Source organism: Hyaena hyaena, unplaced genomic scaffold (genome assembly GCF_003009895.1).
Source record: "Hyaena hyaena isolate Hyena2069 unplaced genomic scaffold, ASM300989v1 scaffold_98, whole genome shotgun sequence".
Lineage (NCBI taxonomy): Eukaryota > Metazoa > Chordata > Mammalia > Carnivora > Hyaenidae > Hyaena > Hyaena hyaena.
This window is the reverse complement of record NW_024080730.1, coordinates 173,570-198,885: the sequence shown is the minus strand read 5'-3', so window position 1 is coordinate 198,885 and position 25,316 is coordinate 173,570. Positions and strand designations below refer to the sequence as shown.

The window sequence follows — 25,316 nt, the reverse complement described above, 5'->3', positions numbered from 1 at the left end:
GCAGACATAACCTCTCTGCCTATGCTTACTGCCCTTTCTGTGCAACATTATTTAAATTCTGACTGCCTTCTTCCGCTTGCTATCTGAATTGGTTGTGTGTGTGCCTGTTTGCGGCCCGAGGCCATAGGAGGACCCCGGCCGGCGGTACAGACAGACCCCTGACCCCTGTATTCATTCAAGGCCTCCATCCTGAGCTGTCTTCATGGATGTATACAGCCTGTGCATGGTTTAATCCTCTGCTGTTACAGTCTTGAAATTCACAATAATTTTTGAAAAAAAGAGACCGCATTCACATCCTGCACAAAGCCCTGCGAAGTGTGTAGCTGGCGCTTCTCTCCTTGCCTCACCTGGAGATCTTCTTTCCAACCTGGCTGTCTTAGCCTGCTGGGGCTGCCGTAACCAAATACCATAGATGGAGCGGCTTACGCAACAGCAATTGCTTTTACATAGTTAAGGAGGTCAGAAGTCCAAGATCAAGGTGCTGGCAAAGTCTGTTTCCTCGAAATCTCTTTGCCTGGATTGTAGAAGGTCACTTTCTGCTTTTCCTTATATGGTCTTTTTCCTCTGGGTACCTGTGGAAAAAGACTTTCTGGTGTCTTTTCTCCTTCTCCATCTTAGAGTAAGGGGGAGAGAGTGAGAGAGAGAGAGAGAAGAGGCAGAGAGGGACAGAGAAACCCAAAACAGGCTCAGCGCTGTCAGTGCGGAGCCCTACTAGGGGCTCAAGCTCACGAACTGTGAGAACATGACCTGAGCTGAAATCAAAAGGCTGACGCTGAACTGACTGAGCCGCCCAGGCAGCCCTTATTCTCTTCTTATAAGGAAACCACTCCTATCTGATTAGGACCCCACCCTTACGACTTCATTTAGCCTTAGTCACTTCTCCAGCTGCCTAGTCTCCAAATACAGTCATATTGGGGGGTTGAGGCTATGAATTTGGAGAGGGCACGATCCTGTCCAGAACACCAGCCTTCTCACTTCCTGGCCCCGTGCAGACCTGTGCCCGTCCCTTCGACCTGCCAGGTGGCACCGTCTCTTGCCGCTGACGTCTGGTTTTCGTTCTCAGTGATGGCCCATCACGCCTTGGAGTCCTCACCCTGGGAAGCATCCCGTTCAAACCAATCTACCCTTGACCGTGACTGACACAGCCCTCCAGGGTAACGAGCATTCACACCCTTCAGGGACGCTGCCTGGATCGTGTTTTCCACTCCCGCCAAACTCATCCGCAATCTTCAGGGCTCGCCATGAGCCCTCCTCATCCTGCGTTTCTGCCCACCCCTCACTGCCCCTCCGGCTGGCCTCGGAGCTCCCTCCCGTGTGTCTGTCTCTCTCCTTTGGGGCTCCCACCAGCCCCTCCCGGAGAGGCAACAGGCTTGAGCAATGGAAACTTGAGCAAAGGCAAAAAGACCAATAGCAACCACTGAGCTGCATGCGAACAGGCTCGTTAAGCCAGAGGCCCTAACTGACCAGTGGGCTACTTACAACCACGCACAGGTGCCAAATACGCGGCGTGCTCCCTCCCTCCGCCTGTAGCCGTGGCCCCGCACCACGCCCTGTGCAGGGTCTCCTTTGCTGTCCAGCTCGCGGCTCCCTGCAGTGTGTTCGAGAAACTCTTAGCCCTTTTGTTCTGCCTCAGGTGAATTCTTTCAGTGACCGTACCAGCCCCCACTTAATCAGCAAGCCCCACACCTATCGCAGTGGCCGGTTTCGTGCCTGTTGGGCCCACGGTTCCCTTTACGAAGACAAGGGCTCTTGTCACCATCTCTGATGCCTCACACAGGGGGTTAGCACAGAGTGGGCGCAATAAATGATAAGGGCGGCTTAGGTTTGTCACCTCTGATCCTCTCCTTCCTAGTCCCTTTCTGACTGTACCCAAGTGTGCAGTGAGGACCGTCTGCCGGGACAGAGAGGGAGTGGTCACTTCTAGGCCAAGTGGGTGAAGCATCTTTTGGGTTCTTAATCATTTGGCTTTAGAAAACTAAAGCCGCCACCCTGCTTCTGGTAAACTGGAGCCGTGCTTCAGGTGAGCCCCGTTTCTCTCTCTCCCTCTCTCTCTCCTTCTGCCCCTAATGGGATTCTCTCTCTGTCTCTCCCTTTCTCTGCCCTTGCTCACTTGAGCCTTCTCTCTCGCTCTCAAAAAAATAATAAAATTTAATAATTAAAAAATAAAAAAAAACTAGAGCCACCAAAGGGCTCAGATGACTTCATGGTCTTTGGTCCTTTTTGCTTTTTATTTGCAGTCATAATAATCTTTAAGAGATACATTCATTAACTTTATTTATTTATAATGTTTATTTATTTTCAAGAGAGAGAACAGATAGCAGGCAGGGGATGTGCAGAGAGAGAGGGAGACACAGAATCTGAAGCAGGCTCCAGGCTCTGAGCTGTCAGCACAGAGCCTGACAGGGGGCTTGAACTCACAAACCGCGAGATCATGGCCTGAGCTGAAGTCAGACACACCTGACGGAGCCACCCAGGTGCCCCTATTAATTTTATTTTGAAATCACAGAAGCTATATCACTGTACCAAACGTCAAACAAATGGCTGTACTTTAAAACTTGAAACACAAAAGTTGGTATGAAAAACCAGAACCTTCTAACTGTAATGCCTGGACTCAGCTCCCTTTGCCTACGATTCTGCTCAGTAGCAGCAAAACCCCTAATAGCGTTGATTCTGCACAGGACACTATACATTTACACTTAAACTTTGTGGTCTTCGAGAAGGTGTTTCTTATACTTTTGACCTTGGCTAAAGGCAGGAATCCCAGTGTAACTGAGAGAGGGAAACTAAAGGGACCCCGTGAAAAACTGCTTTGCTTCTCTCCTTTTCCTGCCTCCGCTCTTGCTAGGACCTACCTTCGCTCCTCACACATGCATCAGAGAACAGATAACGTACGTACGGATGTCTTCCTTGTAGAGGTCAAGGTTTAATGATTTCTTTGGCGTCTTCCAGCACAACAGATAACATCTAAGGAGTGACTGGGCAGGGTGGTCATTAGCATTTTCCAAAACCACTGACTCACAGAGACCCCTCGCTCCAGGACCGTAAGTGGCCTATGGAGGACACCTAAACACCTGTGTGTGTTTGTAGATGCCTGAAAAGACTCATGCACCAGACCACTGTCCTCAATAAAACCCCCAGACCCGCAAAGAATGGATTCACTCTTATTTCCCTTCCGAAAATCCCAGACCCTATGCTTCTATCTGTATTCTTTTTATATTCTCAATAAACTCACTTCCTCTCAGCTTACATTTGATTTCCATCCTGCGTGAAGCCTCAAGGACCCTCTTGGCTGATCCTGTGGGACGCCCCCTAAAGGACAGCATATTTATCAGGTGTGTGTTTACGCATTTGCATATCCATACATGCACACAGATTTCTGTGTATATGTATATATATTTTGCGGTGAATCTTACTGTTTAGAGCCAGCTTGCCTGGGTTCAAATCCCCACTCTGCTCTTTACCACTTGTGCAACCCTGGGAAAGTCGCTTCATCTCCCTGTGACTCAATTTCCTCATCTGTGAAATGGGAATAACAATAGTAACTGACACTCAAGAGTTGTGAAAATGACATTGAGGGAGAGGCTAGCACAGGTGAGGACTCTGCAGTGTTAACTGAATACCGCACTACACGTGCAAAAGTCAACTTCATGTCTTTCTCAGTTGCAGAGTATTTTATTTTATGGGAGCTTCCTAGGCTATCAATGGACCAAGGCTGTTTCTAATTTTGGTCATTATAGTAATGCTGCAACAGATATGCCAGGCACATGTGTTTTTTTAAAAAAATGTACAGCCAAGTTGCCTCCTCCAGAGATTATACCCATCCAGACTCCGTCAGACATCGCCTATTCCCCTGTGTTCTCATCAATACTGGACACCATTGCCTTCTCATCAGGTGAGAAGATGGTGGTTCATTGTTTTAATCCGTGTTCCCCTGGTTATAGAAGGCACCTTCACGTGCGCACCAACCTGTTTCTCTCCTCTTCTGTGAATTTCCCCATTTCCTTCCTTTGCCCGTGTACATGAGCTCCTATATATCCTGGCTACAAATCTCGTTTTAGACATTTACATATTTTCTCTCATGCTGTCTCGTCCTTTCTCTTTTTAATGTTTTATTTCTGAGAGATAGAGATGGAGACAGAGTGAGCAGGGGAGGGTCAGAGACAGAGGGAGGCACAGAGTTTGAAAGGCTCCAGGCTCTGAGCTAGCTGTCAGCACAGAGCCCGACACGGGGCTCAAACCCACAATCTGTGAGATCGTGACCTTAGCTGAAGTCGGATATTCAACTGACTGAGCCACCCAGGCGCCCCTGGATTTCCTTAGTTTCTGAGCCATGTCCTTCTGTCCCCGGATCCGTCCGGAGGCCACATTACATTTAGTCCTCATGACTTCTTGGTCAGCTCCTCTTGATTGTGATGTTTTCTAACACTTCCCTTGTGTGTGTGTGTGTGTGTGTGTGTGTGTGTGTGTAAATGACCTTGGCTGTTTTGAGGAAGACCGGTCAGTATTTCGTAGAATGTCTCTCGATTCGGATTTGTCCATTTCCTCATGACTAGGTAGGGTCTATAGGCTTTTGAGACAAAGACCAGAGAAATAAAGTGCCATTTTTGTCACATCACCTATCATTGACGTGAACCCGCCTGAAGTAGTATTCGGCACGCTTTCCACTGTCAAGTTCCTCTTTTTATTCCTCTGTTTCTTGTGTGTTAATTGTGGTTACAGAGTCTTTTCTTACGGAAGGTTTATGTGTTTGGTCTCTTCCAAGCTGGAAGGACCCCCACCGAGGGACAGCATCAGCGGCACCCGCGGCTCGGATGTGGGGAGTGCTCCTGGAAGAGTGCTCCTGGAGCATCTAACCCCGTGCTGACAGTTTCCGCACTCGCCTCACTGCCCTCTGGGGACTGACCCATAATGCCAGTCCCCTTACCGTTTCCATTTCACATAGAGAAAGTGGAATCTTCCTGTAATTAGCCATACCAGAGCCAGCAAGTGGCAAAGTCAGGATTCGTGCCTGGGTGTGTCTGACACTGGACTTAACTGCTTAAATGTGGAAACCAAGGTCCAGAGAGAGGTGCTTATCTGAGTCCATCCAGCCAGTTAGTGGCTTTGCCCAGGCCCTCCCGCTGCCAGGCTGCCTCTGACCCCAATGAGTCACAGCAATTTCTCTGCCACCGGGGCTGCCTTGCCCTCAGCCCCACCCCAAGCTGCCCACTCCTGACCCGCCTCTTGCTCATGTCCTTTGGCGGCCGCGGCTTCTAGCACCTCCAGGGGAAGAGACCCAGACTGCCCAGCGCATAAACACCACCTACAGATTTCCAAATATACCAAGATCAGTGTTCCCTCCCACCTCCGCCGGCCTGGCTGAACTCCAGACATCCCACCTGGGCTCTGCCCCTCCTGGGGTCCGGTTCTGAGTCTCGAATCCTCCTGAGAATAGCACACACCTGCGCCTGGGGGCATCTTCATCACCATCGTCATCACCACGACCACCACCACCACCATCATCGTCACCATCATCAACAACAGTAATGCAGTAGTAGCTCAAGGACACTGGCCCCATGCACTGTCCACTCTTCACGTTTTACCAAACGATTGTGCACAAAGTCTTCACAATCGTGTTGATGCCGGTGTCCTTGCCGTCAGACAGAGCCCTCTGGGGGTCCTCTTCCAGGCCTGTTGCCATCACCCCGCACCCCCGGCCTCACACCCTGGGGGGTGAAGTGGGCTGCAGAGCAGTGCACAAATGTCAGCTGCCTCCACACAGTCACGGCTTACAGAGAGGACTCCTTTTCCAAAGCTCTTGATTGTGCAGAATTTTGAATATAAAATTAGGCAATCTCCACATGCCTCTCCCCCACCCCCAGCTTCAGCTCAGGGCTGATCGGCTTCATCTGCATTCCCAGCCATATCCCTCACCTTTAAATTATTTTTTTTTAATGTCTATTTTGGAGAGAGAGAGAAACAGAGTGTGTGTGGGGGGGAGGGGCAGAGAGAGAGGGAGACACAGAATCTGAAGCAGGCTCCAGGCTCTGAGCTGTCAGCACAGAGCCCAATGCGGGGCTTGAACTCACGAATCATGAGATCATGACCCAGCTGAAGTCAGAAGCTTAACCAACTGAGCCATCCAGGTGCCCCGCCTCTCCTTTTGTTATATTTAGTTATTTTTAAAAATTCCTATTTTGAAAAAATGTCAGAGCTATGGACAGTTGCAAGGATGGTACATATTTACCCTGATTTACCAGTCTTTGCCACGTTGATTTTATCGTTCACATTTACATATATATCTACCTACATAGACATTCTTTGAGAATGAGCTGCAAGCGTTAAGCCCCTTCACCCCTAAACGCTTCCACTTGTGTCTCCTAAGAACTCTCTTCTATAACCATCTGGAAAAAAAAATTTCTCTCTATATTCACAACATTTCTGATATCAAATGTGTGGATTTTTCCTCACATTAAAACAATTCTCCTGGGCACTTGGGTGGCTCCATCAGTTAAGTGTCCGGCTTTGGCTCGGGTCATGATCTCATGGTTTGTGAGCTCAAGCCCTGCATCAGGCTCTGTGCCGACAGCTCAGAGCCTGGAGCTGCTTTGGATTCTGTGTCTCCCTCTCTCTCTGCCCTTCCCCACTTGTGCTCTGTCTCTGTCTCCCTTTCTCAAAAAAGTAAATATTAAAAAACCCCACAATTTTCCAACTCTTTAGGTACCAACTTGGTGCCCTACAATTCAGTTCTCAGACTAGCAGATTTAGTGCAGATCCCACGGGTGAAGGGCTCAGCCCCACGAAATCATCCGCATGTTAGAAGCCAGCAATAAATCATAGGTAGTCACTTGCTTCTGACTGAGCAGCTATAAATCAGGGATTCCCAGGCCTCCTCCTCAAGTTCAATAGTTTGCTAGAAAGGCTCATAGAACTCAGGGAAACACTATGTTTCCCAGTTCATTACAAAGGATATAATGAAAGATACAGGGGGTGCCTGGGTGGCTCAGTCAGTTAAGCGTCTGACTTTGGCTCGGGTCGTGGTCTCAGAATTTGTGGGTTCGAGCCCCGCATTGGACCCTGTGCTGACAGCTCAGTACGTGGAGCTGCTTCAGATTCTGTGTCTCCCTCTCTCCCTGCCCTTCCCCCACTCACACTCTGTCTGTCTCTCTCAAAAAGAAAATAAACATTAAAAAAAATTAAAAAGAGTCTGACTCTTAACCAACTGAGCCACATAGGAGCCCTTACCCTGGCCATTTTAACCAATAGGTTGGGGATGAGAGCTCAGGCTTCCTCAAATCTGTCTGGGTTCGGTTTCTGACTCTGTCAATTCTATGGGGATAATAAAATCATAAAAAGAAAAAGATACAAATGAGCAGCCAAACGGAAGAGAGGCATGGGGCCAAGCGTGTGGAAAGGGACGCGCCGGGTCCATGGCCTCTCCAGGAGCGCCGCCCTTCCCAGGACCTTGATGTGCTCACAAACCAGGAATTTCCCCGAGGCCCATTGTTTAGATTTTTAAAAATTTATTTATTTTGAGAGACAGAGCATGCAACCAGAGGAGGAGCAGAGAGAGAATCTCAAGCAGGTTCCGCACTGTCAGAGTAGAGCCTGACGGAGGGCTTGATCTCACCAACCGAGAGATTACCACCGAGCAGAAATCAAGTCACTTAGCCGACTGAGCCCCCCAGGCACCCCTCGTTGTTTAGAACCTGTTTATGGGGGTTGCATTACATAGGATGATTGGTTCAATCAGTGTCCGTTGGTGATTGAATTATCTAGCCCCTCTCCCCTCCCCGGAGGACTGAAAATTCTAACCCCCTAATCTCATGGCTGCCTCCTCCAGCAACCAGCCCTGCCCCCACCCTCCAAATGTCTCCTCGTTGGCACAGACTTGGAGTGTGGTTGAAAGGGGCTTATTATGAACAGCAAAAGATGGTCTACCACCCACCCAGAGAAGTGGGATCCAGAGATCTCCCCCACAATGACTCTTGAGACTGGGTAGAGTGGTAGGTTCCCTTTCCAACACGTTATTTCTTTTCTTTATGCTGAGAGCCACTCTACCAGATGCGAGGTGATATCTTATTGTGGTTTTGACTTGCATTTCCCTGGTAACTATTGACGTCCAGTAGCTTTTTTAAAAAATGTTTTTATTTATTTTGGGGAGAGAGAAAGAGACAGAGCATGAGCAGGGGAGGGGCAGAGAGAGAGGGAGACACAGAATCTGAAGTAGGCTCCAGGCTCCATGCTGTCAGCACAGAGCCTGATGCAGGACTCGAACCCACAAACTGTGAGATCATGACCAGAGCCGAAGTCAGACACTTAAGCAACTGAACCATCCAGATGCCCCCTTTTCTTATACCTGTTGGCCATCTGTGTGTCTTCTTCAGGAAAATGCCAATTTGGGTCCTCTGTCCATTTTTGGATCTGATTGAGTTTTTGGTATTGAGTTGCATGAGGTCTTTGTGCGTTTTGGATATTAACCCCTTATCGGAGATATGATTTGCATATATTTTCTCCCATTCCATTTTCATTTTATTAATGGTTTCCTTTGGTGCGCAGAGACTTTTTAGTTGATACGGCCCCACTTGTTTCTTTTTGCTTTTGTTTCCTTTGCTTTTGGGTGTCAAATCCAAAAAATCGTCACTAAGACCATCAACAACTATTAATTGAGCACCTGCTATGCATAAGGTATTGGGGATACAGCAGGACACAAAATATGTCAAGTTCTTGACTCATAAAGTTGGCATTCTGGTGGCAGAGAGAATATAAATGAAAAAATATGTTGGCCAGAATAAGTGGGTAAGGTGCCAAGGGGAAGGATTTGGTGAGGAGAGCTGTTTTAGATAGAAAAATCAGGGAAGTCTGCTGAGATGAGGCAATTAATAAGCAGAGATTGCAAGGAAGTGAGACATGTATTACAGGAAAGCATTGCAGGTGGTACAGACAGTAAGTGCAAAGGTCCTGGGGTGGGAGGGTATGTCAAAATGTTTGAGGAACAGCAAGAAGGTCAGTGTGATTGGAGCTGAGGGAGAGAGGGGGAAAGTCCTCTTGATGCAATTAGAAAGGTAGCCAGGTAGTTTTGGGTGGTGTAAGTCATGGAATTTGGTGTTCATGAGCAGAGAAGCCTTTTCTGAGTTTTGAGGAGAGGAATGCCTGGCTCTGACTTTAGCTTTAGAGGCATAACCTTGGATGCATGTGGAAAGTAGGCTAAGCTGGAAGTGGCCCACCAGATAGGAAACCACAAGGAGATGGTGGCTTAGCCCAGGGCTGTGGGACTGAAAGAGAGGGCAAGTAAGCGCTCAGAGTTTGGATGAATTTTGAAGGTGTGGCCAACAAGGTTTGCTGGTGGAAGGGGCGCCTGGGTGGCTCAGTTGGTTAAGTGTCTGACTCTTGATTTGGGCTCAGGTCATGATCTCAAGGTTCGTGGGATCGAGCCCCGTGTCTGGCTCTGCGCTGACAGCACAGAGCCTGCTTAGAATGCTCTCTCCCTCTGCCCTTTCTCTCTCTCTGTCTCTCTCTCTCTCAAAATAAATAAATAAATAAACATTAAAAAAAGATTAGTTGGTGGAAGTGGGATATGGAGAGTGGGGGATGAGCCACTGACTGTAATGGTTAATTTCATGTGTAATTTGACTTGGCCATGGGAGGACCAGCATCCGTCCGTGAGGCTGTTTCTGGATGAGGTTAACATTTGAGCTGGTAGACTGAGTAAAGCAGATTGCTCTCTCCAACGTGGGTGGGCCCTGCCCAATCAGTTGAAGGCATGAAAAGAACAAAAAGGTGGAGTGAGGCAGAATTCACTGTCTCTGCCCAACAGTCTTTGAGCTGCGACATCAATTTCCTCCAGCCTTTGGGCTCAGGTCCAGACTTGGGCTGGAACGGACACGATTGGCTCTGGTGAGTCTCATTTGCCAACCGCAGAGGTAGCCTCTATAATGAACCGATTTTTACAATAAATCTCTGTATATGTCACAGACTGCTCCTGCTTCTCCAGAGGACCTTGACTTATGAGCTGACCATTGAGCTTTCTGGTCCTGCCTATGGAAAGCTTCGAAAGCTTGGAGGCAGCAGGCTGGACCAGATGACGGGAAGACAGTTTGGGACATGTTGAGGAGGCTCTGTGATGTGGGGCGTGCTGTGTGACCTTGGGCAATCAACTGTTTCCTGTAAAAGTTTTACATTTTAGTTGAGAATCCATCCTGTCCCATGTGATCCCAGGGAAACCAACTCAGACCTGACCAGTTAGAGCCTTGTATTACCTGTCACAGACACTGCTTCCGAGATGAGCCTGCCGACAGGGAGAACCATTCTTTCCCTGTGGACTTCCAGATATAAGGGCTGGGAGCTGCTGAAGCTCCATGAGGAGACCATGAAGACAGAATGAATCTGAGAGAGAGACAGGGAGAGGGAGATAAGGCAGGTCCTAGGGAGGACTTTGAGCCCCTGATCAAACTGTACCTGAGGCTAGCCTGTGTCTGAATTTTTCAGTTATGTATACCAGTACGTTCTTTTCTTCCTCAAGCTAGTTTGGGTTGAGTTTCTTGTTATTTGGAACAGAAAGAGCAATACTTGAAGAACCATCCAATCCTTTCATTTTCCAAATTAAAAAACTGGATCAAATCCAGAAAAGGTGAAGGAGTTCCCGGAGGTCCTACAACTCGTGAGAAAATGAGTAACTGAGCCCCTTGGGCCAACCGACCAAACCCCCTACTTGATGACTCTGAAGGTCCAGGACTCCTGGTTTGGAAGAGGCTACCCTCGTTCCAGGAACGTTCCACTGTGGGGCAACTTACCAGTCTGGCGGGGAGGAGGGTCCTCTCCCAGGGACCCCACTGGCTGCAGGGAGCCCACCGGGCAGCCCCCAGCTCACTTAACCCCCCTAGAGAGCGATTTGCACCAGTCCCCAGGGCCCTTCTGCCGTGGGAAGGTGAAGCGGTGGTTGTAGGGAACAGCTCTGGATTCTAGCCTTCCAACTGGCCCTGATCTGTGGACCTTTGATGCAAGCACACCGACTAGCCACTGCGTATGGTGTCTGTGTCTGTGTGTTCTAGAAGGCAGCAACCGGGCGAGCAAAGGTGGAGAGGTGGGTCACGTGGCTCCAGGGTGAAGGTGAGCACAGAAGGGGGTGGATGTGGAAAGATTGGGAGGGTGTCCAGAGCCAGGGGCAGAGGCGGGGCCCAGCCTGGGGCCAGCCTCCTTAGCACCCATTCCCACCAGCATGCTCACCCCTCGCCGTCAGGGCTGAAGCCTGCCCTGGGAAGGGGAGGGCCAGGCACCCTGCCCTCTGGGAGCTACTCCTGGCCGGAGAGGTGGGACCCGGCAGAGGAGAGGAGACAGAAGGCGGGGCCGTGCCAGGGCACACGGCGCCGGGGGCTGTGTCCCTTGAGCCCTGTCCCTTGTCTACCTATCCTTGCCTCCCACGCTCCCTCTTGTTCCCCAGGGAAAGTGAGGCCCTCCTGATCTCCCAACCCCCCAGCTGTGCCACGTCCCCGTGCCCTCGCACTTTGCTCTTCCTTCTGCCTGGCATGCCCTTTCCAGCCCTTCGGTCGGAGGGAAGCACACACACCCCCGCCATCCCCTCTTCAGGACGCCCCCCCCCCCCAAGAACTAACCTGACCCTTCTCTGGGCACATCTGCTCCCCGAGCCTGCGGTCCTGGCTCATCCACGTGGCTGTCACCAGGGGCTGTACTTACCCTGTCGGCCCAAACTCCCTGCTTGTGTCTGGAGCTCAGAGAAGGGAGACCGGGCCTCCTGGGGGGGTGGGGGGGGCAGGGAGGTTCAGTGACAACCACAGTGGGGGGTGAGGAGAGGCCTTCTCCCCACACCCATCTCCGCACTGGCACGAGGGGACAGGCCATGTTGTGGGAGGCCCCAGGGCAGCTGTCTGGTCTGTGGCTGGGCCCACTTTCCTGGATCCCAACGCCCGCGGCTCTGCCAAGGCCAAGGTGAGCTGAGGACACACCGGGTCTGAGTGCCAGGCGTCCTGAGGTTTTCATTGAACGGCTGGTCTGATGCTATTATTAGTGCCCCCATTTTTCAGAGGAGGCTGCTGAGGCTCTGAGAAGGGACCCGCCCCAGGTCACACAAGGTGAACGTCCTGGAGCCACTGAGAACTGAGGACCAATTGCTCTGTGTGTTTTACATGAGTTGACCTGGGTGAGCCGGGGCGGGGGGGGGGGGGGGGAGGTTGGTTTTGGTTTTGCTGAACAGATGAGGAAACCAAGGCACAGAGAGGGGTTAGCGACTTGCCCCAGTGGGGCTGGCCTTCCAATCAGGCATTTGGCCACAAAGCTTGGCTCTCCCGGTGACGTGGGTGGTGAGGAGGGGCGCCGATGTGGTTCCTCCTCAGCACGCGGTCCGCCACAATTTGCAAAGCTTTTGCACACTTGGCGTTTGATGTGCCCTTCAGCCCAGGGAGACACAGAGATCAAGATTTCCATTTGGGGAGCCTGGTGGCCCGGCTGGTCAAGCATCCGGCCCTGGATTTCAGCTGAAGTCGTACATGATCTCACAGGTTCGTGGACTCGAGCCCTGCATCGGGCTCCATGCTGACAGCCAGACCCTGCTTGGGATTCTCTCTCTCCCTCTCTGTGCCCCTCCCCCCCCCAAAAAAAGATTTCCATTTTTCAGAGGATGGTGATGATTTGCCCCAAGCCACTCAGGGCAGGGGCTTGGGCCCCAGGTTTGACACTCACACCTGGGCCCCACCGTGGCCCCTCTGACTGGTGGGACACTTTCAGTTTGGTGGCTGCCCAGTCCCTGAGGAAAAGGCTTAAGCACCCAGGGTGGGCAGAGGGTTCCGCCTTGCTGCCTCCTCATCTGTAAAATCACGGCCTGGATCTGCTGGGCTCTGAGCTCCCTTCCAGCTGACTTCGCCGTCCTTGCTCTGAGAGGCGCGTGGGGGGCAGTGTTCCCTGCTCGCCTCGTCGCCGTCCCCACTCCCGCAACCACGGGGCCCATCTGTCCTGCTGGCTGTGGTCTCCCACCCGCTCACAGCTTCGCCCCGTCCGGCCCGACGGCTGGAGGCCGCAGGGAGCTGGGGACGAGGTCTGCCTGGGCCCAGAGGGCCACACCGGCCCAGGAGCCGCGGCCTCCTGCCTGACCTGCCTCACTCACCGCTGCGCCACGAGCTCCTCCTCCGTTCTGCGTGGAAACAGAGCAGCTGGTCATCCGTCTGTCTGTCTGTCTTCCTCTCAAGCAGGACCGTGATGTCCTTGAGGACAGAAGTCATGCAGAAAGATCAGGGCTTGATAAACAGCGAGCTCTCCGGTTCTGCGAACGTGTACCGAGGGGCAGGGTATGGAGCAGGGAGGTGGGCTGGAGGGTCCCAGACCCCCCTGGCTCTGAGACCCCACGGCATGGGAGAGGCTGGGAGGCTCTGCCCTCGAGGGCAGCCGAAAGGGAACACGGGGACACGAAACCTCTCTGCGTCACGTCTCTGTGTGACCTTTGGGCATATGCCAGCCCGAGGGCGGAGGCTTTAGAGAGCCGGGGGCTTTTGCACTGGTAGGGTCATCTCTCCAGACAGGTCACCCCTACCGCCCCTCTCTGAGGGGACTCCAAGGGGAGCCACCGCCTCCCACTTCCTCCAAGGCCTGCTGGCTTGCTGGCTCAGGAGCTGGGTCCCCGGAAGCAGCCCCACACCTGCTCCTTCCTATCTTGTTTGAACCGAAGCCCCTGCTGCGGCTCTGGCTCGGCTCAGTGTGGGGCCCATGCCTCCTCCCTGCCCCTCCCTCACCCCCAAAGCCAGCAAGGCAAGTTTATGCTTTCTCTTTGACAGATGAGGAAACTAAGGCCCCAGGGGCACGAGTGTGTGAGTGGCAGTCGCGGGCCGCCCCGCCCACCCGCCCACCCCGTGAGAGCAAAGTCTTCACAGGCACACAAAATCAGGGCAGGTGGGGCCTTAAGGAGACACATCTAGGGAGGTCGGGAGGTGGGGAGGGGGATCATGGGCAACAAGTATGTGCAGAGCCTGAGCCGGGGACATCTGTCGTGTCGTGGGCCATTCAGATGGCTGGCACCTCCCAGATTCATCATGTTCTCTCTGGGCATCCCAGACCGCTCCCCCCACCCGAAACATGTATTCCCTCCCTCCCTTGGCCTGGATTAACTCCTCCTCTCCCCTCTAGGTCCTGGCGGCGGTACGTTCAGTAATTCTTTTTTTTTTTTTTATTTTTATATAGTTTTTATTTTATTTTTGAGGCAAAGAGAGACAGAGCACGAGCAGGGGAGGGGCAGAGAGAGAGGGAGACACAGAATCTGAAGCAGCTCCAGGCTCTGAGCTGTCAGCACAGAACCCGACGTGGGGCTCGAACCCACGAACCGCGAGATCATGACCTGAGCTGAAGTTGGACACTTAACCGACTGAGCTCCCCAGGCGCCCCACGTTCAGTAATTCGACAACTGTTTCCTGAGCACCTACAGCGAGGCAGACACTGTCCAAGGTGGGCTGTTTACAGTGAGCAAAAGGAGAGTTGTCCTGCCTTCTCCGAGTTTCCAGTCCCCGGGGTCCCGCACACTATTGACATGAAATAGTCAGTCCAGGCTTGAGACTAACGAGCAGCCCCCGAATCCGAGGCCTAACACAACGCAGGTCTATTTTGCAGTCATATCACAGTCCAAATGGGTGGCCAAGGACTCTGCCCCCTCACCTTTGACCTTGGGTCTGCTTGAGCCAGGAGGGCCTCAGGGACCCCACAAGAAGTGTCAGTGGTTCTCAAAGAGCCCGGGCTCTTTGGGGTCAGACCCTCCCTTCTGTGTGGCTTTGGATGAGCCTCTTGCTCTTTCCCGGCCTCAGAGTGAGCCCTGCCTCATGAGGGTGAGCGCAGAAGGCAGAGCAGTCCCCCTGAAGCTGGGTGGCAATTCCTCTGGGGAGTGAGGTCAAGAGAAGTGGCAGGAAAGCCCCAGCGTCCTGGGGACCCCTGGGGGGCCTGGCCCTGGTGCCCGGCTGGGAGAGGCCTGGAGGGGAATTGATGACTAGGCAAATTGTAGAATTCAGCGCAGCGAACTTTATTCCTATGTTCAGCCCCAAGGTCGGGAACTGGGTGGGGGTGGGGGGTAGGGGTGCCCAAGACAAGAATTTCTTCCCTGCTCTGGGCCTCAGTTTCCACCTCTGTCACACGGGGAGGGAAGGCTCCCCCCCCCTCCCTTTATCGGGATACTGTGAGGATACAAGTGACTATATACAGGCCTGGCTTTCTCAGCTGTAGAGCTCCAAGGCTGGGGGCTGCCCTGACTTAGTCCTTGCCCTTGGGGGGCTCATTGTCAGGGAGGGAGACCATGCCTCACCCACCGCTAGCTGCGGGCAGGTGGGGCGTGGTGGGAGGGGCGTGGGCAGGTGATGGGCAAAGCCTTTCTGCCATGGGTCTGGCTTCACTGAGCTCTATCCTGAGAGTTCACGACTGGTCATGTGTGGGGCCAGGGGTGTCGACACCCCTACTCCTAGGCAGGTTTCTAAGGCCCTCATACGTGTCACTGTCCCAGGGTACCCCCTTGCCCAGATGGCTGAGCCCCCCCTCTTCTCAGTCTTTTTGGGGTCTTTACTGCAAGCCAGCCTTGGAGTGGAGGGCCGGGGTCAAGGGACAATCACAGGACCCTCAGGTCAGCTGGTGGCGGAGGCCTCGGTGCACCACGTGAGGGAGGCAGGAGCAGTCTACGCAGAGGGGTCCGGAGGCCCATGAAGAGATAGGTCAGCAGACACGGCTGTCTCATCCAGGCGCAGCAGGAACCGACACGGCTTGCAGCATCCTTAGCTGGTGGTGCTCCGAGGGGGCTTTGGGGAGGCTGGCCGGCTCAAGGTCACACCAGGGAAGCTGGAGACAAGGCTCTCCCACCGTCTCTTTACCTGCTGGAAGACAGGATGCGGAAGATCAGGGTCCTGGTCCCACCGATGCGAGGTGGGCTTCAGGTGCTGTTCCACCTACAGCCACTAGGTGGTGGTAGACCCCAGAGACAGGAGCACTGCTCAAGGGGACCTTTCCTCCTAAAGAAAGGAGGCAGGGGCCAGGAGCCAAAATCTCCCACCCACGGGGTCAGGACGCCTCCTTTCCAGGGGAGAGGAACACAAGATGTAACCCTGGGGACGTTTTCCTAGCTGCTCTCTTTGCCTCCAGCAAAATCCAGCCATCTAACACACTGCCTGATTGATCATTTGAAAACAGCTCTGCTCTAAAACCAGGGGCGCCTGGGTGGTTTAGTCGATTAAGCGTCCGACTTTCGCTTAGGTCATGATCTCACGGTTCGTGGGTTCGAGCCCCGTGTCGGGCTCTGTGCTGACTGTCAGCTCAGAGCCTGGAGCCTATTTCAGAGTCTGTGTCTCCCTCTCTCTCTGACCCTCCCCTGCTCACGCTGTCTCTCTCTCTCTCTCTCTCTCCTAGAAATAAATTTAAAAAAATTAAAAAAATATTAAAAAAAAAACAAAAAACAGCCCGCTCTAAAACCTTCCGTGACTCCCCAGTGCCAATGGGATAAATCCCAAGTGCCTTTAAGGCCCTCTGAAATACGGTGCCTGGGTACCTCTCTCTCCAGCCCCGTTTCCAGACAGCTCTGTCGTCTTCTTGGTCCTTGGCCCCATATGTTTCTACCTCTGAGCTTTTGCTGCCCTGGGCTCTCCGTGGAGTCCCTCCCCTCCCCTGTGGGGCCCCTCCATCCATCTGCCCTCAGCCAAACCTGTTGATACTGCTTCAGCCACCGCCGGTGGTCTCCCTGCTGAGCTTGAATCAGCTGCTCCGTGTCCTCCAGGCCCCCCGGCAGCCACTCCTGACCGGGCGTGTCCAGCCTTTCCAGGCCTCCGTTTGAGGGACTGGCCTTCTCACGGCCCTGCCTGAGGCTCAGCGCCCGGCGCAGGCGGCTCTCTGAAGGCTTCCCCCAGGGCTCCTGGAGCTTGCCATAGGAGGGCCGTGGTCCTCGCAAGGACTGGCTGCGTGGCCCCGTCCCCATGGTTCCCGAGGCTGCAAGCGCAGGACTGCTCCAGCCCCTCGGCAAGCCACTGGGCTCTGAGGTGGCCCGGAGTCTCCACCCATCTGACGGGAACTCACCTGGGGGCAAAGGTTGGTGCTGCTGAGGTGGCCATCATAAACCAAAGGGCAGGCCACAGGGGACAAGCATCCCTGAGTCACCACTGCCTCTCTACCTCCTAGGGCAAGGGGTATAGGTCTCTTTCTCGTCCCCTCCTCCTCCTCTTCCAGGCAGGCTTCCCTGACCACCCCACCCCTGAAAACCTTGGCCTCCCTGAACTCCTGCAGCCCTGGCTGTCCACATTCATTCCGTCAACACTTAGAACAGATGGCTCAACAGCGAAATGGAGATGGGCCTTTAGGACAGCTCCGACCACAGTGAGATGCCACCTCACCCCCGTCAGAATGGCTAACATGAACAACTCGGGCAACAACAGATGTTGGCGAGGATGCGGAGGAAGAGGAATCCTGTTGCACCGCTGGCGGGAATGCAAACTGGCACAGCCCTTCTGGAAAACAGTGTGGAGTTTCCTCAAAAAATTGAAAATAGAACCACCCTACAACCCAGCAATTGCGCTAGTAGGTATTGATCCAAGGGATACAGGTGTGCTGTTTTGAAGGGGGACATGCACCCCAGTGTTCATAGCAGCGCTATCGACAATAGCCAAAGTATGGAAAGAGCCCGGGTTCCATCAACGGACGAATGGATAAAGAAGATGTGGTATATATACACATATATGTATATATACAGTGGAGTATTAGTTGGCCGTCAAAAAGGATGAAATCTTGCCATTTGCAACTACGTGGATGGAACTAGAGGGTATTATGCTGCGTGAAATTAGTCAGAGAAAGACAAATATCATATGACTTCACTCATGTGAAGACTTTAAAATACTAAACAGACGAACGTAGGGAAGGGAAGCAAAAATAATATAAAAACAGGGAGGAGAACAAAACATAAGAGATTCTAAATATAGAGAACAAAGAGAGGGTGGCTGGAGGGGTTGTGGGAGGGGGATGGGCTACATGGGTGAGGGGCATTAAGGAATCTACTCCTGAAATCATTGTTGCACTCTATGCCAACTCATTTGATGTAAATTTAAAAAATAATGATACTTTTTAAAAAGACAAAAAAAAAAAGGAAAGAAAGAAAGAAAGAAAGAAAGAAAGAAAGAAAGAAAGAAAGAAAGAAAGAAAGAAACAGGACAGCTCCAGGGCACCCGGGGAGCTCAGTAGGTTAAGCATCTGACTTCGGCTCAGGTCATGATCTCACAGTTCGCAGGTTCGAGCCCCGTATCGGGCTCTGTGCTGACAGCTCAGAGCCTGAAGCTGCTTCAGATTCTGTGTTTCCCTCTCTCTCTGATCCTACCCTGCTCTGCTCATGCTGTCTCTATCTCTCTCTCAAAAATAATTAAAACATTTAAAAAATTAAAAAAAAAAAAAGAAACCGGACAGCTCCAGGGTGCCGGGGGTGGGAGTGGGGGCTCAGTCGGTTAAGCGTCTAACTCTTGGTTTCAGCTCAGTCATAATCTCGCAGTTTGTGGGTTTGAGCTCCACATCGGGCTCCACGCTGACAGTGCGGAGCCTGCTGGGTATTGTCTCTCTCTCTCTGTCTCTCTCAAAATAAATAAATAAAACAAAAAAAGAAACAGGACAGCTCCACTCTTTGTGCAACATCTTAGCGAGGCTGCAGGGTGGCCGCTGATCTCAGAGCTTCACAATGCCTCCCAAGGAGAAGAAGGAGAAAATGCCGGAAAGCCAGCCAAGAAAGACAAAGACCCAGTGAACAAATCTGGGGGCGAGGCCAAAAAGAAGTGGTCCAAAGGCAAAGTTCGGGACATGCTCAATGACCTGGTCTTGTGTGACAAAGTGACATATGACAAACTTTGTAAGTTCCCAACTAGAAGCTTAGGACCCCAGCCATCGTCTCTGAGAGACTGAAGATTCACGGCCGCCTGGCCGGGGTAACCCTTCAGGAGCTCCTGAGTGAAGGACTTTGTAAACGGGTTGCAGAGTACAGAGCTCAAGTCATTTACACCAGAAACACCAAGGGCAGAGATGCCCCAGCGGCTGGCGAAGGAAGATGCATCAACAGATCCCACTGCTACGTTTTGAAAAATAAAAATTTATTAAATAGAAAGAAAGACACAGGACAGCTCCAATCTCGAACAGTCAGATTCACAGAGACGGAAAGTAGCACGGTGGTGGCCAGGGGCTGGGACGGGGGGGAGGGATGGCCAGTTATTTCATGGCTGTAGAGCTTTAGTCCTGCAAGATGAAAAAGTTCTGGGGGGGCGGGGTGGCGCCTGGGTGGCTCAGTTGGTTAAGAATCTGACTTCAACTCAGGTCATGATCTCACGGTACGTGGGGTCGAGTTCTACATCAGGCTCTGTGATGTCAGCATGGAGCCTGCTTGGGATTCTCTCTCTTCCTCTCTCTCTAACCTTCCCCTACTTGCGTGCTTTCTCTCTCTCTCTCAAAATAAATAAATGACTTGAACAAAAAAGATGAAAAAGATCGGGAGATCAGTTGAACAATACTGTGAATATATGTAATGAATTGAAATGTACATAATGGCTAAATGGTAACTATAATGTTCCTGTATATTTTACTGCAGCTGGAAATTATTCATTAGCCTAGACGAATCCCTTCCTTCCTCACTCAGTCTTGTCAACTGCAAAATGGGTTGCTGTGAGAACCCAGTGAAATCATGGATGCGTAAGAGCAAGAGCACCGGCCGTAGCTTTCTTTTTCCGAGAGAAAGAGAAGGTGCTGGGGCGGGGCAAGCAGATCTTCAGAATCATAGAATTTGAAGGTTGACAGGGACCTCACCCAGCTAGTCATCCCTTTTTGCTTTAACCATTATTTTATGAGTATTTTTCCTCATTCTGGAGCTAATCCCTCCACGCGCTGCATTTCAGCCTCATGAGAGTCCTGAGAGGCGGGCTTTGCTATCCCCATTTCATAGGTCAGGAAACAGAGGCTCACAGGTGCAGCACCTGGCCAGGGAGCATGCCCAGTAAGCGGCAGAGCTGGAACCCGTTCCTTGGTCGGCCTGGCGCTGGTATCGGTGGCTGAGGTCGGACCCAGAGCCAGGCGTCTTCCTGTGTTTGGGTTGCTGCACAGCACCTTCCCCCCACCCCGTCTGGGGTCAGGGAAGTGCTGGCTGCAACTCTTGCTCACCCTTGACCTCTCCCCAGGCCTGGCCTTGCTCTCGTTCCTCTCTCTCAGGGTTGCTAGGCCTCCCCTGGGTGAAGGGTTTTGTCATATCTGCCAGGCTCCATCCCAGCCAGAGGCAATAAGCCAGGGCCGGTGTGGAGAGGGGAAGGCAGAGGGGCCCTGATCTTCTGCCCCAGCCTGTCCCAAAGTTGGACTGTGACCTGCACCTAGGCCTCTTTACTCTGACCCTGACCGCATCTCTAATGTCCAATGCACAGGCCACCCCTGGCCCTGGTTGGAAGGCGGCCGAGCTCTTGCACAAGCTTCCCTGCCGTCTTCCCGGCACAGTGGGCTCAAACCCCGACTCTCCCCGAAGTGGAGGCCGGGAAGAGTTTGGTGACTCAGACTTTTGGGATGTGCTGGGGTGAATCACTGGCTCTCGCGTCGAGCCTATCACTGCCCAGTACCCTCCTGCCCGGTGTGTACGCTTACAGTCTCCCAGATCCATGGAGGACAAGGAGGAGTATGTTCCCTTCCTTCCCTCCCTGTTGCCTCCCTGCCCTGGTCAGCTGGGAAGCTCTCACCTTCCAGAGTGCTCAGTGACACCTCCCCTGGAAGCCCGCCTCACACCTCCGTTCGGGTTAGGGACGCAGCCCGACAAATGCAGTAGCAGCGGTCACACACGTATGCATCCCCCCCCAACACCGGGTGTCCCTTGGAGGCTTTTCACCTCTGTGTTCCCAGGACACGACAGAGTAAATACTTAAAAAAAATTTTTTTTTAATGTTTATTTATTTTTGAGAGACAGAGAGGCAGAGCATGAGCAGGGGAGAGGCAGAGAGAGAGGGAGACAGAAAATCCAAAACAGGCTCCAGACTCTGAGCTGTTTGTCAGCACAGAGCCCGACGCGGGGCTCAAACTCACAAACCGTGAGATCATGACCTGAGCTTAACCGACTAAGCCACCCAGGAGCCCCCCCACAGACCTGGGTTCTAAAGCCAGCACCCCGCCTGAGTTTAGAGCCTGGCCCTTCTGTACTTTGAGTAAGTGGCTTAACCTCATGTGCCTACCAAGTGGGGAAAATACCTTATTTCGTCAAACTTAAGGTGGTGTCGATATAGTATTATTTCATATGCCATTAAGCAAGAACACTCTTGACGCCTGGCTCAGGCCAGTCGGTTGAGTGTCTGACTTCAGCTCAAGGCATAATGTTGTGAGTTTGAGTCCCTTGTCAGGCTATGTGCTGACGGCTCAGAGCCTGGAGTCTGTTTCAGGTGCTGTGTCTCTCTCTCTCCCTGCCCTTCCTCCCTCCCTCTCTCTCTCTCTCAAAAGTAAATAAACATTTGAACAATTCTAAGAAATTGCCAATTCTAAGAAATTGGAATGAATCCAATGCCCATTCATTGGAAGATGCACCCCATTTCAGAGAGGTTAAAATGGGGGAAATGGTGTATTGTAAAATTTATGAATCACATGGTATCTATTTCCTAACGTGGTTCTGAGGCTTAGATATACAGAAAGGCTGCAAACAGGGGGGAGGCCAGCCAGATATTCCTTCTTATTAATGAGCCAATGAAATGAATCCACATCTACACACTGAGGGCAAGACTGTTCTCTGATGATGCCCAGGAGTAAGGCCACAGGAATAGGGTAGAATCTTTGCCCCTGGAAAAGGAGGGGTTCTCATATACATAAAGGAAGTTACCCTAAAACAGATACCAAGTGCTGAGGGTACATGAAAGAGAATGGGAAGCCACATATGGTTTGGGGGTAGGGAGAATCTGGGCAGGCTCCCTGGAGGAGGTAGTGTCGGAGTTCAGCCTCGAGAGCGAGAAGTATTGGTGCAGTAGAGACGGGGGTGGGATCCTACGGATGACCAGAGCCTGAGAACTCACGGGGTTGCCCTTGGGTGAGAGAAGAATCTGGAAAGGCAGATGGAGCCCATTCTCCAGGAAGGCAATAGAAATGGAGTGTGTCCTCTGCTCTAAGAGCCTTACCTCTGTGCTTGCATTTCTTTTTTCTTTTTTTTTAATGTTTATTCATTTTTGAGAGAGAGAGTGCAAGCAGGGGAAGGGCAGAGAGAGGGAGACACAGAATCTGAAGCAGGCTCCAGGCTCTGAACTGTCATCACAGAGCCCGACGTGGGGCTTGAACCCACGAGTGGTGAGACCATGACCTGAGCCAAAGTCAGATGTTTAACTGACTGAGCCCCCCAGGCATCCCTGTGCTTGCATTTCATTCTCACTCTACTCTGGAGCTTAGCCCCATTTTTCAGATGAAATAACAGAAGCTCGGAGAGGTGAAGCAACTTGCCCAGGGACACTAAGTCAGTAGTGGGCCTTAAATTCATCCCCACGGAGTCAGGCCACCAAACAGAGGCCTCAGCAAATGCGTGGCCACCCTTTGCGGGTCAAACCTGGATCTTCACGCACCCTACAGGATGATCAGACAGAACTATGAGCGAAATGGTTAATGTTCTAGAATCTTCCCTAAAATTATGATGCCCACCAGAAGTGAGGCGAGGGGCTGTGCAGAAATACACATTTAATTTAAAATTGTCTGTGTATGTTTCAACTGATAATGTATGTCTGCCTGAGTAGCTCTTATAATACAGTATACTTTGGGGGAATTAGTTCTTTTACATCAGAATAACGGCACCAGGTGTGTCCACTGCTTTGGTTTTCGTTTCCCCACAAGAAGCCAGAATGCCAGGCAATCAGGTTTAGTGCTAGACTTTGGCCCCATAATCACTTGGAGAGATCAAACAAAGGGAAAGATAAATTATAATAATGTTATTTATCATTAATGCTCCCACATTCCAATCACACCTGTTCTGTGCCAGGTGGTGCCAAGGAATGGGGGAGGATTATTTCCAGATTACCTACAAAGCAATTGGGATAACCTGGTGTAGGTTCTGGAGCTGGTAATACAGGCGCTCTTGAAGTTTTTCTGTTGCGGATGAAATGACACAAAGGACAAGACACACACAAAAGACAGACACACAACTCCGGCCGGAGGAACAATTCTATGCAAGCCCCTCTTGCGGTTTATTTTATACCCCGGTAACTGGATACAAACTGAAATACAAGATGCATTCCTTTACCAATTAAGGACAAGTAGCCAAACACATTTCAAGGACAGGGGGGAGCAAAGGGAGGAAGCGACCACAACATGTTTACTAAGAGGCCTGCTCACAACTCCAGCCTTCTCCTTACTTCTAAGGAGGGCATGTTCCCTCGTTTGCGAGCGGACCATTAAACTTGGATATTGTGTGCAGGCCTCCTGGCAGAGAATCCTGTTTGCAGGCATGCTTTGCCCAGGCAGGGAGCCCCGTGTGCAGGCACATCCCCGCGTCCCTAACCACGCTTTCTTGTGGTCACTGTCGGGCTCCCACATCTCCCCCTTTTTTCTGAGAAGCGGTAGCAAACTGTAAGGCGGCGAGAACGCGTTGTCTATCCTTTTTTAGTTGTTGCCTTCTTCGCCAGCACCGGAAGACTAAAATAATAACACAGCATAAAAGTAGTATGAATAAAGTATTCACGAGAACAGTTCCAATTAGGGCAGACACATGTCCAAGAGGGTTCAAATTATTCATCCCTTTCTGTAAATCCCTTAACAGATCGGACCCAGTAATGTCAGGTAGTGTTTTGCTAAATGTAGACAAAATTTGCTGCTCTAACTCCATAATTTCCTTCGATAGGTTTTCATACCCTGTTAATGACCGTTTCACCTTTTCCCAACCTTCACTCATGTTAAAAGGCACAGATGTTATACATAATTGAGAGGAGTTCCAATCACATTTCAATACACTTTTTGTGGATAAGACAGTTAATTGATCCCCAAGCCATGAAACAGTATGTTGAAGATTGAGTACATCAGTTGCAAGTTGTGCATCCAGATCTCATTGTTGTTGCCATAATAAATGAGAGTCTTTATGCCATTCCCGTACAAAGTCTGCTGTTTAGAATCCTTGATGCAAAGCAAGTCCAGCCACGGCAGCGGTTGCAGTAACTGCAGCCACTGCAAGAACGGAAGCTATGATTATTCCAAGCATGCGTCGGGACCGGTGAGGCAAAGTTTGTATAGCAGTCACCAAATGAGATACAGCAAAAGAGTCCGACCAAGGTCTTGTCAAATTTACAGGCAACCATACTTCGGTACGAGTTTTAACAATCACCAATGAAAAATTAGAGTTATTGATTTGTGTTTTAAAACTTTTCCACCATAACTGACTTACACATTGTGTTAAATTACAATGATTACATGATATAGATCCCTCTGTAGCATTCCAAGTCCAATTCCCATACAGCAATGCAAAGGGGTATTTTAGACAAGCCGTAGCAGAATAGGATTTATTAACATGCAAGTTAACATGAAAGGGACCTGAACTGTCAGTCTTATCCAAAGTATAGTTTCCTGACCATATAGTGAGATTCCCTGAAACTGCCCATAATTTCCAAATATTCCCTTGAAAGTGGGGATACCCTAACAATTGCAACTGAGGGGGAACGAGTGCAAACTGCTGCCATTTTACGGTTTCATTACCGTTACCCATTAAAGTACCATTAGTTCGATGCCATTTGAGAGTTTTGTTAGACCATTTTTCCAAAATTTGACCATGATCAGGGGTCCAATCTATAATGACAAATCCAGAATAATTCATGACCTTAAAAGGCCGATGACCTCGGCAGTTTTCCCATTCCCAAGATTCTAGAGAAGGAATAAAAAAATTAGAAGGGCATAATGGTATAAAGGTATCAGGATGGTGACTCATCGGTGTCGTAGAGGTGTTGAATCCCCTGGTGGAAACAAGTAAAGACAGCAGGATGATAATTATTATATGTTATCCCCCAAGTATTATAAGAGTGATGATTATGCTTCCTTGTAGAGAGGCAAAAGGGATGTCCTCCGATGCACAAGGGGAGACCCTCCACTGCAACAGTAACATTACTTATGTTATATTGATTATTATGATGATACAGATGCTCAATTCCTCCACACGTGGGTGGTGGGAAGAATGCAGTTTCATTGGTGCATACCTGTACTTCAGGTTCACCCCAAGAGACAGCTCTCACAAGAGGAGGATTAGGAACATAAGCCCAGTAAGTATATTCTATCGCTTGTGCATACATTACCGGACAGGTAACCACAGCCATCTTCTCCTCTTCTTTCCTTCGAAAATGCAATTCTGCTGCTGATAGATTTTCTTTGCTCCAAATACT

General features: G+C 51.1%; 1 protein-coding gene and 1 pseudogene across 1 annotated transcript; one reads left to right on the top strand and one right to left on the bottom strand.

Moving 5' to 3' along the window:
• Positions 1-15,728: 15,728 nt before the first annotated feature.
• Positions 15,729-16,918, bottom strand: CUNH11orf86 (chromosome unknown C11orf86 homolog). The gene is made up of 2 exons (XM_039235382.1): positions 16,649-16,918; positions 15,729-15,827 (listed from the first exon to the last, which is right to left on the bottom strand). Exons 1-2 carry the CDS (start codon positions 16,916-16,918, stop codon positions 15,729-15,731), a joined length of 369 nt encoding a protein of 122 aa, XP_039091313.1.
• A 1,737-nt stretch (positions 16,919-18,655) lies between these two features.
• LOC120233881 lies at positions 18,656-20,522 on the top strand (annotated as a pseudogene).
• Positions 20,523-25,316: the final 4,794 nt, after the last annotated feature.

Bases quoted from the DNA above. Each gene is read 5' to 3' on its own strand.
- CUNH11orf86 (XM_039235382.1), bottom strand. From the start codon at position 16,918: ATGGGGACGGGGCCACGCAGCCAGTCCTTGCGAGGACCACGGCCCTCC. The intron at 15,828-16,648 runs GTTTGGCTGAGG...CCTGTCTTCCAG, and splicing joins GGCTGAAGCAGTATCAACAG to CAGGTAAAGAGACGGTGGGA.